The 18758-nt window shown below is 38.0% G+C and overlaps 1 protein-coding gene and 1 long non-coding RNA gene across 3 annotated transcripts in view; one reads left to right on the forward strand and one right to left on the reverse strand.

Moving 5' to 3' along the window:
* The window catches only part of LOC115416447 (glycine receptor subunit alpha-3-like), a 207926-nt gene that overhangs the window by 92030 nt on the left and 97138 nt on the right, over window positions 1-18758 (forward strand). The window contains exons 2-3 of the mRNA XM_030130223.1: window positions 656-786; window positions 4022-4089. Coding sequence (XP_029986083.1) covers window positions 656-786; window positions 4022-4089 — 199 coding nt within the window. The remainder of the gene's footprint in view (window positions 1-655; window positions 787-4021; window positions 4090-18758) is intronic.
* Window positions 15892-17990, reverse strand: LOC115416449 (uncharacterized). Of its 2 annotated transcripts, XR_003934983.1 has the most exons (4): window positions 17830-17990; window positions 17193-17337; window positions 16175-17105; window positions 15892-16076 (listed from the first exon to the last, which is right to left on the reverse strand). It is a non-coding gene; the product is annotated as an uncharacterized LOC115416449 (long non-coding RNA). The 2 variants fall into 2 exon arrangements; XR_003934982.1 differs by having other exon boundaries at window positions 16175-17337.

Here is an 18758-nt window from a genome sequence, read left to right on the forward strand (position 1 = left end):
TGAAAAGGAACGGAGAACCCATTTATGTTTGAAGAACTGGACAGTTTTTTTAATGTAAGCGACAATGAGCTCCCCCTGTCTGAAAGACCAGCAGCCACCACTGGAACAGGTGGACTGGACAGAGGGGTTTGGGTGAAGACCCTCCATGTTCTCCAGACCTCACACCTCAGATAAAAGTGAACCTGTCATCTTTCTGTGCTGTTTGAACCTTTTCCTTATTTTCCGTGGGTTGGAAACGCCTGTTTGTGTTTTCGCGGCCTGTTCGTCACAGATTGTGGTGAACGTTCCAAACCTCCTTCAGTCTAATCCTGTGTTTTTTTCTTCTGTCTGGGATTCTCCAGCTCTTCTTAAAGCTGGAGTTCATGTCAGAAGTTTGACTGTTTCCTCCTCCATCCACGGGTCCATTAAGTCCAGGTGCATTCGACCACATTTCACTTCAAGATGCCATTGTTTCAAAACACCGCTTCAGTTTTCCTTTATTTCCAAGAACTCAACATTTGCAGTAAACTTGAGTTTGTGTTGAAAAGTAACCGTCAAAGATGTTTGAACTGAAGTGAAGACGCACACAATGATGCTGTGAAAATACCAGTGGTGTTAACTGTGTGTGTGTGTGTGTGTGTGTGTGTGTGTGTGTGTGTGTGTGTGTGTCCACCAGTGGCGGTCAGTGTAAGGAGGTGGACAACGCCGCTCGGTCCCGTCAGCCTCCAATGTCTCCATCCGATTTCCTGGACAAACTGATGGGCAGAACATCTGGATACGATGCCAGAATCCGACCGAATTTTAAAGGTTTGTGTCGAATCTATGACCTGTACGTGACCTTTGAATCTGTGACCTGTACGTGACCTTTGAATCTGTGACCTGTATGTGACCTTTGAATCTGTGACCTGTACGTGACCTTTGAATCTGTGACCTGTACGTGACCTTTGAATCTGTGACCTGTACGTGACCTTTGAATCTATGACCTGTACGTGACCTTTGAATCTGTGACCTGTACGTGACCTTTGAATCTGTGACCTGTATGTGACCTTTGAATCTATGACCTGTACGTGACCTTTGAATCTGTGACCTGTACGTGACCTTTGAATCTATGACCTGTACGTGACCTTTGAATCTGTGACCTGTACGTGAGCTGAGATGAGACAGAAAGGAAACACCACAGACGAGTTAGGCGAGGCTCAAGGGGCTTTGTTCTGGGTGAGGGTTCCACACACTGTTCAGGAGCCTCCTGGTCCCAAGGTTCTTATCGTTAATGTAAACTAACGAAATGACAAAAACTAGAATTGTAAAAACATTTTTGTTAACTGAAATAAATAAAAATCAGACCAGTGTCCCTGTATCTTAGCGTCCAAATTCAAAGCTTAGGTAAATGTATCCAGATCCATTTCTTCTCCCCCAGTTCTGTGTATTTATTCTATTACAGAAATAGTCCATGTTTTGCTCATATTCAATCAGATCTGTAAAAAATTCAAATTCACACTTGATATCATTGATACTGATTTAATTGGATCAATCCACTTCCTATCTGTTAGAATGGGAACATTTGTCAAAGTGGCACCAAATCCAGAATCAGATCCAGATCCAAATAATTTCACTACCTTTTGTTGACATCATCATACAGAACCTGTATACCAAGTTTGAAGTCAATCAGAACTGGAGTTTAGGAGAAAAAGACGATTAAAAGTTTTGTAACGGACGACAGACAACGGCAGACGACAACAGACGATGTCAATGACAGATGACGACAGACGACGACAGACAACAACAGATGACGACAACAGACGACAACAGACGACAACAACAGAATGGCGACAGATGACGACAGACGATGACAGATGACGACAACAGAATGACGACAGATTGACAACAGAGAACGACGACAGACAATGATGACAGACGATGACGACAGACGACGACAGACAATGACGACGATGACAGACGACGACAGACGACAACAGACAACGAGGACGACGACAGATGATGACAGACAACGACAGACGATGACAATAGCTTACGACCTGTCGGCTGGTGAGCTAAATAAAAACTATAATTAAAAGAAAAACCCTAACTAACTGAAACTGTATTGTGTGTTTACTAAACTAACTAAAACAGATCAAAATTCTGGATCAAATTCCCTTGGTTTTGGTCTTTGTCAATGTCAGATTGATGTTCAATGGATTTCTTTGTCTCTCTCAGTTTTCTGTGCTGTCTCCATACGACACTTTTTGCTCCGTCACTTGTGTTCACTTGTGGTTTCCAGTCGTCTTCTGGTCCCCACTCTACCTGGAAACATGGAGACTAAAGCAGCAGAGTCCTGTCTGGGATTGATTTGAATAGGAGCACAGAGAAGAAGAGAAAAGAGACCACTGAACTACAACTGAACTACAACTGAACTACAACTGAACTACAACTAAACTAAAACTGAACTACAACTGAAATACAACTGAACTACAACTAAACTACAACTGAACTACAACTGAACTACAACTAAAGTACAACTGAACTACAACTGAACTACAACTAAACTAAAACTAAACTACAGCTAAACTAAACTAAAACTAAACTAAAACTGAACTAAAACTGAACTAAAACTAAACTACAACTAAACTACACCTGAACTACAATTAAACTACAACTAAAACTAAACTACAACTGAACTACAACTAAACTAAAACTAAACTAAAACTAAACTACAGCTAAACTAAAACTAAACTACAACTGAACTACAACTAAACTAAAACTAAACTAAAACTAAACTACAGCTAAACTAAAACTGAACTAAAACTAAACTAAAACTAAACTACAACTAAACTACAACTAAACTACAACTGAACTACAACTAAACTACAACTAAAACTAAACTACAACTAAACTACAACTAAACTAAAACTAAACTACAGCTAAACTACAACTAAACTAAAACTAAACTAAAACTGAACTACAACTAAACTACAACTAAAACTAAACTACAACTGAACTACAACTAAACTACAACTAAAACTAAACTACAACTAAACTACAACTAAACTAAAACTAAACTACAGCTAAACTAAAACTAAACTACAACTAAACTAAAACTAAACCACAACTAAACTAAAACTAAACTACAACTAAAATAAAACTAAACTAAAACTGAACTATAACTAAACTACAACTAAACTAAAACTAAACCACAACTAAACTAAAACTAAACTACAATTAAGCATTTAGAAAAAAAATGAAAACTAATAAAAACTATCAAACCTGCTCTAAAAACTAATTAAAACAAACTGAATTAGAGAAAAAAAAGTCCAAACTAAATCAAACTAAACTAGAATGAAAAATCTAGAACTGTTGGAACCTTGCTTCAGTCCATCGTCTGTCTCATCAGAACCTTTCAGATCCTCTGTCTAAGCCTTTTCTCGTTCATCACTGAACACATCTGTTACACAGTTGTATCTACACGTGGAAGTTCGCTGGATCTTTGAACTTCTTCCTCCTGTTGCAGAATCTATCTACAGTGACATGCCCTCCACTTCTACCACAGATCTGACTGACTTTCTATGGACCTTTACATCAGTGGAAGTCCAGAGCCCCCCCCCCTTCCCCATCAGTCTTTCTCTTCTGACACCTAGGCTATGGAGGACTGAACCTGCCATACTGAAAAATATATATGCAAATATAAAAATGGCTTGATAAGTTCATTCCCGTACCATTTATTTATCTATTTTGTCCTCATTTATATTTTTCCTTCTTTAATTTTATCCCAACATTTGTTTCTGCGTTGCCTTCTATTTAAATTTTCTTTATCTCTTTTCTTGTTTATTTCTATATTTTATTTTCATCTGACATCTTATTCATTTATTGTCAGTTTTTTTATTCAGTCATATTTACCTCTTCAGTATTCCCTCTTTTACATTTTCTTCCCCTATTTTTTTTCTGTATGGAGTAAAAACTGTAAATAGAAAACGATGCATCACAACATGTCTGTCATTCTATGAACAGTTCGAATAAATCAGACCAAACTCCTCTTTCTGTTCTTCAGGTCCTCCAGTCAATGTTTCCTGTAACATCTTCATCAACAGCTTTGGTTCCATCGCTGAAACTACCATGGTGAGTACCAGGGTTCCAAACTGGACCAGGGTTCCAAACTGGACCAGGGTTCCAAACTGGACTAGGGTTCCACTTCTGGACCTCTGTTCTCTGATTGGACCAGGGTTCTGTACAGTAAGATTAGAACTAGTTACCAAACACTGAATATGACAACAAACCTCAGCTGATTCTACACTATATTTCCAACAGTATTCCCTCTCCTGCTTTGACTCCCATATGAATGTCAGGTCCATCCCATTCCTAGTCTATGGGTTCAGTCTGACGTGGCTCCACCCTTTGCAGCTCTAACAGCTTCAACTCTTCTGGGAAGGCTGTCCACAAGGTTTAGGAGTGTGTTCATGGGAATTTTGGACCGTTCTTCCAGAAGCTCATTTGTGAGGTCCCACACTGATGTTGGACAGAAGGCCTGGCTCTCAGTCTGCGCTCTAATTCATCCAAAGGTGTTCTATGGGGTTGAGGTCAGGACTGTGTGCAGGCCAGTCCAGTTCATCCACACCAGACTCTGTCCTCCATGTCCAAATGGACCTTGCTTTGTGCACTGGTGCACAGTCATGTTGGAAGAGGAAGGGGCCGGCTCCAAACTGTTCCCACAAAGTTGGGAGCGTGGAATTGTCCCAAATGTCTTGTTCTGCTGAAGCATTCCCAGTTCCTTTCACTGGAACTAAGGGGCCCAGCCCAGCTCCTGAAAAACAACCCCACACCATAACCCCCCCTCCACCAAACTTTACACTCGGCACAATGCGCTCCCACAAGTATCGTTCTCCTGGCGACCGCCGAACCCAGACCCGTCCGTCAGATCGCCAGATGGAGAAGTGTGATTGGTCAGTCCAGAGAAGGCTCCTCCCCTGCTCTACAGTCCAGTGGCGGCGTGCTTTACACCACTGCATCCACCGCTGTGCATTGCACTTGCTGATGTATGGCTCGGATGCGGCCGCTCGGCCACGGAAACCCATTCCATGAAGCTCTGTGCGCACTGTTCTGGAGCTAATCTGAAGGACACATGAAGTTTGGAGGTCTGTACCATTGACTCTGCAGACAGTCGTCCACCTCTTCACACTCTGTGCCTCAGCATCCGCTGACCCCGCTCCGTCAGTTTCCGTGGCCTACCACTGCGTGGCTGAGTCGCCGTCGTTCCCAAACACTTCCACTTTCTTCTAATCCAGCTGACAGCTGACTGTGGAATATTTAGGAGCCAGGAAAGTTCACCACTGGATTTGTGTCACAGGTGGCATCCTATCACAGTTCCACGATGGAATTCACTGAGCTCCTGAGAGAGACCCATTCTGTCCCAAATGTTTGTAAAAGCAGTCTGCATGCCTAGGGCTGGATTTAATCCACCTGTGGACATGGAAGGGACTGGAACAGCTGAGTCTGAGGATTGGGATGGAGGAGACAAGACTTTTGGAAATATAGTGTAGGAGGTGGTAGACTGACAAGGGGTCAAAGGGGTCACCACACAAAGTCCTGTTTGGACAAATCCAGAAGTCAGGCTTTTCTGACCTTAAACTGAGGCTCTGGTGAATCATGTAAATCTGTTTTTTTTTTTGTTTGTTTGTTTTTGTGGGGGGTTGTCCTGGTAACCAGTCTGACCTGTCATCAGTGTCTGTGGCTCATGTCTTCATGTCCTTCAGCTGTTCATTCATTTGTGTCAGTGACAGCAGAGTTCCACTGCAGAGTCTGGAACCAGCAGGAGGATCTGTGACAGGGTCTAGAATTATGGACTTGGACTAAGGATGAAACAGAACCCAGGAAAGGACTGACCCGTTCTGACTGACCTGCACCAGACAGTCCACCCTAAAGAACCAGACAGTCCACCCTAGACAGTCCACCCTAAAGAACCAGACAGTCCACCCTAGACAGTCCACCCTAAAGAACCAGACAGTCCACCCTAGACAGTCCACCCTAAAGAACCAGACAGTCCACCCTAGACAGTCCACCCTAAAGAACCAGACAGTCCACCCTAGACAGTCCACCCTAAAGAACCAGACAGTCCACCCTAGACAGTCCACCCTAAAGAACCAGACAGTCCACCCTAGACAGCCCACCCTAAAGAACCAGACAGTCCACCCTAGACAGTCCACCCTAAAGAACCAGACAGTCCACCCTAGACAGTCCACCCTAAAGAACCAGACAGTCCACCCTAGACAGTCCACCCTAAAGAACCAGACAGTCCACCCTAGACAGTCCACCCTAATGCACTGGGGGGGGTGTTAACAGTTGGCGTGGGTTGATGTTTTATAAACCAGTTGTTGCTTTATAAACCAGTTTGCAAACTGGTTCATAAAAAAAATAATTCAGTGCTAGAAATTCAGTGGCTTTTATAATTCAAAACCTGATGACACAGATTTCCTTCCATATTTTTGCTTCTTTTTCGCCCTTTTCCGATCACACCTGTGAGTATTTTCCTAACAGGGTATTTAAACGTTGATGTTATTGCACATTGAGTTCAAATACTCACTGTAAAAAATGACAAACTTTTTTACTCGTAAAATCCAGTTTGATATTAGCTGGAAATTCATATTTTAAAAAGTTAGATTTTTTTTTTTTTTTTTTTTTTTTTAAATGAGTATTTTTTTCTGATGTAAAATTTTTCTTGGCAAGCTTTTTTTTCCTATTTAGATGAAAATAAGTGAGTTTTTTTTCCAACTTTATTGAAAACATTTGAGTATATAATACATAAATTTTGAACAAACAACGAAATGTGAAAAAGGAAAAAGTATTTGAACAAATAAGTTTAAGAAAATAATGTATAGATTTAAAGATACAAAGCAGAATATACAAATAAAAGTATAAAAAAGTAAATACATAAATAAAAATAACAAATCTAACAAAAATAAATAAAGGCAACAGAGTTCAGTCAATATTGAAGAATAATTTATAAATACCCAGGGTGTGACAACTTTTATTATTACTGATAAATTCAAAAGATTTAATATATTTTTCAAATTCCATCAGGAAGATTTTAAAATTTGGGTATGTTTTTTTTTTTTTTTTTTTGTATATTTAGTTTTTATGTCTATGAAATTTTCCAAATAAAATGAACAAATTTACAACCAATTCTAAATTGTGAATGTCATGTTTAAAATATGTAATTACATTTTGGGATGTTATAGTTATCTTTTCATTACAGATTTTTCCTGTATTTTTCAGATACAGGAAAATATCAATGAAATGACAAAAACAGACTGTGATTTTACATGTCAAATGGAAAAGAACATGAAAAAACTGGAACTGTGAAGAACCAGAAAATTAAAATTTTTTAAAACAATTTTTTTTTCTTTTTTCACAGAAAAATACAGTTCAAATACATTTGCAAATGTATCATAATTTCACAAATATTTATTTTCTATTTATGAGATTAAACTGTTAATTTAAAGTTTAATACTGTAAAAAAAAAATAAAACCAGATAAAATTCCTGACAGTTAACGGTAACAGAAGTATTTGTTCTGTCAGTTGAACCAGACTTGTTTGTTAATTGACAAATATCTTGTGTAATTACAGGAGGTTTCACAACAAAACTGTTGAATAAATGTATTTTTGTGAATGTATAACATGTATAAGCACTGATAAACTGTCCAAATACAGTTTTTATCAGTGGATTGGACAACTGAGTCTCACTGAAAATTATTTATATATATATTTATAAGGAATTGGATTGTTTTAATACATGTAAATATTCTTTATTAAACATTAAAAAGTCAAAAAAATATGCAAAATCTCATGTAAAGTTAGAGCAAAAAACTGTATTTGAATTATGGAAAATCACCGTATTTTTATGAGATGGTTATTTTCTGTTATCTTACAGTATTTTTTGGGCGCCCCTGCTGCCGGAATAATATTGTTTTTTTAAGGTTTTTTTTTTTTTTTTTTTACAGTGCATTACTTTTAGATGTGATATATTTTTCAATTTTGGAACAGAAGTTAGAAGAGTGTTCAGACAGAAAAAATACGTGTAGAGTCGTTTCAGGACAAGAATATAAGTGAGTTTTTTTAATGTGGATATTTCAACACCTGTGATGTAATAAAAAAAAAAAAAAAAAAAAACAGAAGCAAAAAGCTCCAAAGTGACCAGACAGAAAACCAGAGTGACAAGTGAAGCTAATGAGAGAGAGAGAGAGAGAGGAAGAAGAGAGAGAGAGAGAGAGAGAGAGGAAGAAGAGAGAGAGAGAGAGAGAGAGAGAGGAAGAAGAGAGAGAGAGAGAGAGAGAGAGGAAGAAGAGAGAGAGAGAGAGGAAGAGATGGAAATGAGAAGAGACAGACGAGCAGACAGGAAGAGCAGATGTGCACAGGAGACGCTCAGTCAGTCTGACAGCAAAGAGACACGAGTCTGGGACCAGGACCAGGACTGGACCAGGACCAGGACCTGGACTGGAACGCACATGCACACATGGACCTTCAACCCAGTCCACATGTGATCAGTTCCATGGTCCACTGCTTTAAAAAGACTGAAGTTCAGTCCAAACGTCCTGGTTCTGCATGGACTTCTCCTACACTGTAAAAAAAAAAAAAAAAAAAAAAGCTTAAAAAACAGTATTATTCCAGCAGCAGGGGTGTCAAAAAATACTGTAAAACAACAGAAATAACCATCTCATAAAAATACGGTGATTTTCCATAATTCAAATACAGTTTTTTGCTCTAACTTTACATGAGATTTTGCATATTTTTTTGACTTTTTAATGTTTAATAAAGAATATTTACATGTATTAAAACAATCCAATTCCCTATAAATATATAAATAAATAATTTTCAATGAGACTCAGTTGTCCAATCCACTGATAAAAACTGTATTTGGACAGTTTATCAGTGCTTATACATGTTATACATTCACAAAAATACATTTATTCAACATTTTTGTTGTGAAACCTCCTGTAATTACACAAGATATTTGTCAATGAACAAACAAGTCTGGTTCAACTGACAGAACTAATACTTCTGTTACTGTTAACTGTCAGTAATTTTATCTGGTTTTATTTATTTATTTATTTATGTATGTATTTATCTATTTATTACAGTATCAAACTTTAAATTAACAGTTTAATCTCATAAATAGAAAAGAAATATTTGTGAAATTATGATACATTTGCAAATGTATTTGAACTGTATTTCTCTGAAAAGAAAAAAAAAATTCTGTTAAGAAATTTAAATTTTCTGGTTCTTCACAGTTTCAGTTTTTTCCTGTTCTTTTCCATTTGACATGTAAAATCACAGTCTGGTTTTGTCATTTCATTGATGTTTTTCTGTATCTGAAAAATACAGGAAAAATCTGTCAAATAAACAGTGAAATTCTGTTAAACTACAGATAAATATGTCCACAGACTGATGGACACACAGTGGACAGTTGTGACGTGAGGATGAGGACATGGACACAGACAGGGTTTGAATGGAGGGGATCAAAAATGTCCTCAGCCATAGATCTGCAGAGAAAGCCAACACACACACACACACACACACACACACACACACACACATACACACACAGTTGTGTGTGTGTGTCTACATCAGTAATCATTCAACACATTCCTGCTGCTCGACTGAACGATGAAACCACTGAGTGACATTCAGAATGAAAGAAGAGTTCTGTACAGACGGGTGGGTGGATGGGTGGATGGATGGGTGGATGGATGGATGGGTGGGTGGATGGGTGGATGGGTGGATGGATGGGTGGGTGGATGGGTGGATGGATGGATGGATGGATGGATGGATGGATGGGTGGATGGATGGGTGGGTGGATGGATGGGTGGATGTATGGATGGATGGATGGATGGGTGGGTGGATGGGTGGGTGGATGGATGGGTGGATGGATGGATGGATGGATGGGTGGGTGGATGGATGGATGGGTGGATGGATGGGTGGGTGGATGGGTGGATGGATGGATGGATGGGTGGGTGGATGGGTGGATGGGTGGGTGGATGGGTGGGTGGATGGATGGATGGGTGGATGGATGGATGGATGGGTGGGTGGATGGGTGGGTGGATGGATGGGTGGATGGATGGGTGGGTGGATGGGTGGGTGGATGGATGGATGGGTGGATGGATGGGTGGGTGGATGGGTGGGTGGATGGATGGATGGATGGGTGGATGGTAAATCCTTCTGTTCTGTTCAGTCTGAACACAAACACATTGTGTCTCTTTCACTCTTACTGTCATTTCATTTGTATTATTCATTAAACCCAAATACATGTTTCATATGTGTGTGTGTGTGTGTGTGTGTGTGTGTGTGTGTACAGGGTGGGGAAGCCAAATGTACACTGAACATGTAGTTGTTTTTTCTCAGCAGACACTACGTCAGTTGTTTTGAACCCAAACATATACTGATGTCATAATCATACCTAACACTATTATCCATACCTTTGCAGAAACTTTTGCCCATATGAGTAATCAGGAAAGCAAACGTCAAAGAGTGTGTGATTTGCTGAATGCACTCGTCACACCAAAGGAGATTTCCAAAATAGTTGGAGTGTCCATAAAGACTGTTTATAATGGAAAGAAGAGAATGACTATGAGCAAAACTATTACCAGAAAGTCTGGAAGATACTATTAAAGAAGAATGGGAGAAGTTGTCACCCCAATATTTGAGGAACACTTGCACAAGTTTCAGGAAGCGTGTGAAGGCAGTTATTGAGAAAGAAGGAGGACACATAGAATAAAAACATTTTCTATTATGGACATTTTCTTGTGGCAAATAAATTCTCATGACTTTCAATAAACTAACTGGTCATACACTGTCTTTCAATCCCTGCCTCAAAATATTGTACATTTGGCTTCCCCACCCTGTGTGTGTGTGTGTGTGTGTGTGTGTGTGTGTGCAGTCAGCAGGTATAGGTTTGAAGGTGAATGCAGGACTGTAGGTCATGTGTGTGTGGAGCTGAGGACACCAGTGTGTGGAAACAGAAGTGAATGTGAGGCCTGTGTCAGTAAAGGGGGGGGTGGGGGGGGCAGGAGGACAGAGGAGGTCCATATGTCACTCCAGGATTAAAACCTTTCTCTGTTCTCACCATCTGTCTGTTCATCTCCCAGCTCCTCTGATCCTGACAAACAAACACCACCACCCAGTGACGTAACATGAACACATTTGTGTTCAGACCACACCCTGTTTGACTGACCCCGAAGGAAGGGAATAGAACCACTGCACTAAAGTGACCAAGGGTTAAAGGTGCACCTTTGGCTCTGTAAGGGTTAAAGGTGCACCTTTGGCTCTGTGAGGGTTAAAGGGGCACGTTTGGCTCTGTAAGGGTTAAAGGTGCACCTTTGGCTCTGTGAGGGTTAAAGGGGCACGTTTGGCTCTGTGAGGGTTAAAGGGGCACGTTTGGCTCTGTAAGGGTTAAAGGTGCACCTTTGGCTCTGTGAGGGTTAAAGGTGCACGTTTGGCTCTGTAAGGGTTAAAGGTGCACCTTTGGCTCTGTGAGGGTTAAAGGGGCACGTTTGGCTCTGTGAGGGTTAAAGGGGCACGTTTGGCTCTGTAAGGGTTAAAGGTGCACCTTTGGCTCTGTGAGGGTTAAAGGGGCACCTTTGGCTCTGTGAGGGTTAAAGGGGCACGTTTGGCTCTGTGAGGGTTAAAGGGGCACGTTTGGCTCTGTAAGGGTTAAAGGGGCACGTTTGTGCCTGTAAGTGTGTGTGTGTGTGTGTGGGGGGGGGGGGGGGGGGGGGGCTTAATATCAAATACCACATTAGCCCTGATTTTCTGATGCAACAAGATGTTCTAAAGCAGGGGTCTCCAACCTTTTCTCCTCTGTGGGCTACTTTTACCTAATGAAGTTGCCGGAGGGCTACTCTAATTTAACAACATTTATTTACATAGCTATTTTTCATACATACTCATATTTTGTATCATACGTTTGTAACATTGTGCTCTTCATTTATTTTATTTATTTATATATCTTTGTTTTAACATTTACAATACTTAAAAAATGTTAATATGAAACTATTATTTTACTTTAATTAAGAAAATCAAACGTAGAAAAAAAACAAAACAAATACAAGCCTTTGCTGCTGTATTCCTAAATATTTTAATACTATGTCAGAAATTATGAAATGGAACAATCCTGCATATTTTATAGAATTATTAAAAACAAATACTACACACCTGTATGTGCATTTTTAATACTCTGAAACTGTGAAAAGGAACGCTGTCACTCACACAATAAAACTTCACCAGCATGTGCTGCTGTTTTTCTGAAGGATTTGACCTTTTCTAAATTCACATATTTTGTCAAAACATATGAATTAAAAGCAGAACTTTGTGCACATGAATGCACCGTCCCCGTCACTTCTACAGTCATCACACTGGAGTCAAACGCAGGCGCACCTGTTCAGGTCCGACTGCAGCTGTCTGAGCGCATGCGCAGATAGTGTACATATGTTTGTGCTGGTCCAGGATGTGACCCACTTCACTGATGGTTCTGCTGAAGCTGGTCCTGGTCAGTTTACTGAACATGGACTGTTGGTTTGGACTGGAGTTTTCAGCTCTTTTACCTTCTGTTCACGGAGGCTGATTCCCACTGGAGAACCTCCAGAACAGTTGCTGTGAACTTTGGTGAAGTTCTGAATCCGTGTATCATTCGTTCATTCGTTTTTCAATTTAAAACCAAAAATGACTTGTTTTTTTGTTTTTCATTTTCAAAACCAGACTGAAAAATGGATAACGGTTCGTTTTTCCATTTCCCGATTTTGTGCTCAAATGAAAAATGGAAAAAACGGATAACAACCGTTTCATCCGATTTTGCTATTTTCAATATAGTTAAGTTGTCTGACCCGGAAGTAGTCGTTACTTGGGAGAAATAAACAATTTTGAATTTAATTTTTTTTTTTTTTTTTTTTTTTTTTTTTTTTAGAAAACAGTATCTCGTTAATTAGGAAAAACAGAGCCAGTTTTTAAAAACTAATTTTATACTGTACTATGACGAAATAAAAATTCAGCTCTGATTTTCTCAGTCAGTGGGCCAGTAGTGGCTGATCCAGGCTGGAGCTCCGTTTAAGGAACCCGTTCCGTTTTAAGGATTTCGGAATCACTTCCCTTTGAGGATCATGGAACTGGTTTCGTTTACAAAACTCAGAACCGAGCTGTGCTCCCCGCTTCGCGCACGTATCAAGCCATCCTGCTCCGTCGAGCAGCTACCAGTAGCTTATATCGACAGCGACGTCTAGCGATTGACGCTACCCCGTCAAAACATGCGACCTTATGTTTTGACACGCCTATTTGAAAATGAAATGATGCTTCTACTGCAGAAAAACACCATAATTTACTTATTCATATGAATATGGGTAGAGGAAGCTAATTTTGACAGGCCTATAACTTCTATCAAATAAAGCTCCCACTACAGGTAACATATTTATGCAGGCTTATAACTTCTATTAAATAAAGCTCCTACTATATAAACACCATTATTTACTTATTCATATGAATATGAGTAAAGGTAGTTCATTTAGACACTTATAACTTCTATTAAATAAACCTCCTACTATAGAAACACCATTATTTACTTATTCATATGAATATGGGTAAAGGTAGTTCATGTAGACACTTATAACTTCTATTAAATAAAGCTCCTACTACAGGTAACATATTTATGCAGGCTTATAACTTCTATTAAATAAAGCTCCTACTATATAAACACCACTATTTACTTATTCATATGAATATGAGTAAAGGTAGTTCATTTAGACACTTATAACTTCTATTAAATAAACCTCCTACTATAGAAACACCATTATTTACTTATTCATATGAATATGGGTAAAGGTAGTTCATGTAGACACTTATAACTTCTATTAAATAAAGCTCCTACTATATAAACACCACTATTTACTTATTCATATGAATATGGGTAAAGGTAGTTCATTTAGACACTTATAACTTCTATTAAATAAAGCTCCTACTATAGAAACACCATTATTTACTTATTCATATGAATATGGGTAAAGGTAGTTCATTTAGACACTTATAACTTCTATTAAATAAAGCTCCTACTATAGAAACACCATTATTTACTTATTCAGTTGAATATGGGTAAAGGTAGTTCATTTAGACACTTATAACTTCTATTAAATAAAGCTCCTACTATATAAACACCATTATTTACTTATTCATATGAATATGGGTAAAGGTAGTTCATTTAGACACTTATAACTTCTATTAAATAAAGCTCTTACTATAGAAACACCATTATTTACTTATTCATATGAATATGAGTAAAGGTAGTTCATTTAGACACTTATAACTTCTATTAAATAAAGCTCTTACTATATAAACACCATTATTTACTTATTCATATGAATATGGGTAAAGGTAGTTCATGTAGACACTTATAACTTCTATTAAATAAAGCTCCTACTATATAAACACCACTATTTACTTATTCATATGAATATGGGTAAAGGTAGTTCATTTAGACACTTATAACTTCTATTAAATAAAGCTCCTACTATATAAACACCACTATTTACTTATTCATATGAATATGGGTAAAGGTAGTTCATTTAGACACTTATAACTTCTATTAAATAAAGCTCCTACTATAGAAACACCATTATTTACTTATTCAGTTGAATATGGGTAAAGGTAGTTCATTTAGACACTTATAACTTCTATTAAATAAAGCTCCTACTATATAAACACCATTATTTACTTATTCATATGAATATGGGTAAAGGTAGTTCATTTAGACACTTATAACTTCTATTAAATAAAGCTCCTACTATAGAAACACCATTATTTACTTATTCATATGAATATGAGTAAAGGTAGTTCATTTAGACACTTATAACTTCTATTAAATAAAGCTCTTACTATATAAACACCATTATTTACTTATTCATATGAATATGGGTAAAGGTAGTTCATTTAGACACTTATAACTTCTATTAAATAAAGCTCCTACTATATAAACACCACTATTTACTTATTCATATGAATATGGGTAAAGGTAGTTCATTTAGACACTTATAACTTCTATTAAATAAAGCTCCTACTATATAAACACCATTATTTACTTATTCATATGAATATGAGTAAAGGTAGTTCATTTAGACACTTATAACTTCTATTAAATAAAGCTCCTACTATATAAACACCATTATACTTATTCATATGAATATGGGTAAAGGTAGCTCATTTAGACACTTATAACTTCTATTAAATAAAGCTCCTACTATATAAACACCATTATACTTATTCATATGAATATGGGTAAAGGTAGTTCATTTAGACACTTATAACTTCTATTAAATAAAGCTCCTACTATAGAAACACCATTATTTACTTATTCATATGAATATGAGTAAAGGTAGTTCATTTAGACACTTATAACTTCTATTAAATAAAGCTCCTACTATATAAACACCACTATTTACTTATTCAGTTGAATATGAGTAAAGGTAGCTCATTTAGACACTTATAACTTCTATTAAATAAAGCTCCTACTATATAAACACCATTATTTACTTATTCATATGAATATGAGTAAAGGTAGTTCATTTAGACACTTATAACTTCTATTAAATACAGCTCCTACTATATAAACACCATTATACTTATTCATATGAATATGGGTAAAGGTAGTTCATTTAGACACTTATAACTTCTATTAAATAAAGCTCCTACTATAGAAACACCATTATTTACTTATTCATATGAATATGGGTAAAGGTAGCTCATTTAGACACTTATAACTTCTATTAAATAAAGCTCCTACTACAGGTAACACACCTCACCTTTGTGATACTCGACACATTGAACATGGGAAAACAGAAGAAACATTACATTCAAATCAAGTCAACTTTATTTGACATATACACTATATTCACTAGTTTGATCTTGTGAGGGACATGTGGTGTCCGTATTGATCCCATCCGTGGTGGCTTCATGTTTCTTCCCACAGACCTCCCACCTGTAGGAGGGCACATGCTGCTTCCTATTGAGCCTTTAAAACCTCTGCAGGATGGGTCTGGATGCTTGCGATGTCTCCATTGTTGAGAAACCCTTCTGCAAACTGCAAAATGGCATTTTAGGCATTCAGTTACATATGACTGGCTAACATAAAGGGAAAAAAAACAGTTTACTACAAACAGTCTGAATTCAAATCTTTACCTTTAACACCTAAATCCCACACCTACTGGCATCTTGCTGCTTGTTGTGGTGAACAGTTTTTACAGTCCATTTATCTCCTTGGACTTCATGGCCCACCATCCTCAAGAAATTCCTAATTATTGTTTAAAAAGCATAACAAGCATACGAAATACACAATATACTTGTGTGGATCAACAAGTAGCAGTGTCCTCTGTGACATGGTGACCATCTATAAATGATTACTGTATTCATGTTATTCCATCACACTAGGACATGCATCAGGTCAACTGAAATGCATGTATATATGTATGTATATATATATATATATATATATATATATATATATATATATATATATACACACACACATCTCAGAAATAGGTCTGAGGAAAATAGTAGAAAACCACTAAAATCCAGTGAGCACCTACATTTACAGGACAAATCCATCTTTTTAACACTGGAAATTTCATCTGAAGAATGGGTTTTATATCAAATTATTGTTAATTCAGGTTACTGGTGTTAGGTGATATGGCTAGATAAAAACAAACAAATAGACTGCTTTTCTAAGAGGCTGAAATCTTCTGGAAAACAAACTTCCAGCTACCACAGCACAGAGCTGATGAATGGATCCCTGTTAAAAAAAATTAAGTGTGTGTTAGTTCGTGTGTATTGAGTGTATAGTGTATTAAGTACACATGCATTGAGAACAATATAGTTTTACATCCAGCATTTGCCTGCTGTTTTTCAACAAGGATATGAATGTATGCATCAATTACCTGTATTACAAAAACAAGCACACACACCCAAAAAAAAAAATCAGTAATAGGGAAAAAACCACATTGTGGTTTGGTAATACTTTGTTTGAATTGTCACTTCCATCATCATCCAGCCAGTGATCTGGCTTCTGTTGGGGACTGGATCATCTTTGTGTTCCCATAGAAGAGCTGTCCTTCTGCACGGAACATTCATAAAGTACATAGAAACAAAAAGACATTTTACCAAAACATAGATATATTTGAATACACCTTTGCCTACTCACCTTTTAGTCTAAACCTCTCAGCATATCTCCTTCAGCTTCATTTTTGAGATTTCTTTGACCTGTCTGGGTGTTTCCTCTCAGACAGGTCATGTAGATTCTCCTGTCACCTCTGCTCCATACCTATAAGCCTTCACAAATGGAAAAACTAGAAAACACACAACAAAACACATTTTTTGTAAAAAGCCACATTCAGACACTTTAATACACGTACACCCACACAAGTTAGAGATGTGCATATGATAAATAACAAAGAAGACAGACTGGGGAACTAGGTATGGAGGTATTTGTGCAGTCAGGCATTTCTTTGGTTTTCCAAACCTAGCCTACTCGTCCTCAGCATGTATGGAATCATAACATAATTCACACAAGTGTGGGTAGTGAAGGGAACTGTTCACATAGATTTAGTCAGTTAAGTAGTAGGCTACCATTGTTCTCGTTCGTTGAACTAACTTAGACAATAATCTAAACGCCATTAACACCGAGGTGACCCACATACTTCAGGCTAATATCATACAATGAGAACTTCCTTACGCTATTATCATCTCACTTCAATATTCTACGTCTATCTTTCGTGCACATGCACATAATTGCCTCCGTGCTTACTGCTCAAAAGGCACTATAAAAGAAATATACTTACAAAATATGACTCCCTTCTGCCTGGAGGAGCACAAATCGATGGTCATTTAAACTGTGAAAACGTTTAGGAGTCAGTAGCTCAACTCGACAGGTAGACAGGACACCGGCCACGATTCCGTTTGTTTATTTTTCCCTGATTACGACTACTTCCGGGTCAGGCAACTTAACTATATTGAAAATAGCAAAATCAGATGAAACGGTTGTTATCCGTTTTGTCCATTTTTCATTTGAGCACAAAATCGGGAAATGGAAAAACGAACCGTTATCCGTTTTTCATCCTGGTTTTGAAAATGAAAAACAAAAAAACAAGTCGTTTTTTTGTTTTTTCATTTTTGGTTTTAAATTGAAAAACGAATGAACGAATGATACACGGATTGTTCTGCTCCACGTTGCATCTTTTACTGACTTCCAGAACGCGCCACAAATCAGACACACACACACACACACACACACACACACACACACACACACACACTGGTCTTTCACATTAGTCAAACAGAAGTCCGTGCCTCATTGTTGGTGAAAATAACTCCTGACTAAACTCCGCCCACATGGTTGCGGGGCTAAACCCACTTCCTGCCTGGCATCTGGCTCATCCTGGGCCCCGCCCCTCTCCAATGACAGGCAGCAAACCAGCGCTAAAGTCTGATTGACAGCTAGTTGACCGTTTCATCTCGGGAGGGGGACACTTGTAATTTTGATTGGGTGGAAATTTAGACCTGTTCAACCAAAGGACCAATCAGCTTTGTGTTCTTATATTAGTGACCACTGGAGAACCACCGGTAGATCACAAGCAACATGTTGAAGAACCCTGAACTAGTTCTATTTTTAGAACAGGCCTGCGGGTGACCTGGTGCCCACGGGCACCGTGTTGGTGAGCCCTGTTCTAAACACTCCTGTTTAATGTTTTTGAAATTGTCATCCAAACCC

Source organism: Sphaeramia orbicularis, unplaced genomic scaffold (assembly GCF_902148855.1).
Source record: "Sphaeramia orbicularis unplaced genomic scaffold, fSphaOr1.1, whole genome shotgun sequence".
Lineage (NCBI taxonomy): Eukaryota > Metazoa > Chordata > Actinopteri > Kurtiformes > Apogonidae > Sphaeramia > Sphaeramia orbicularis.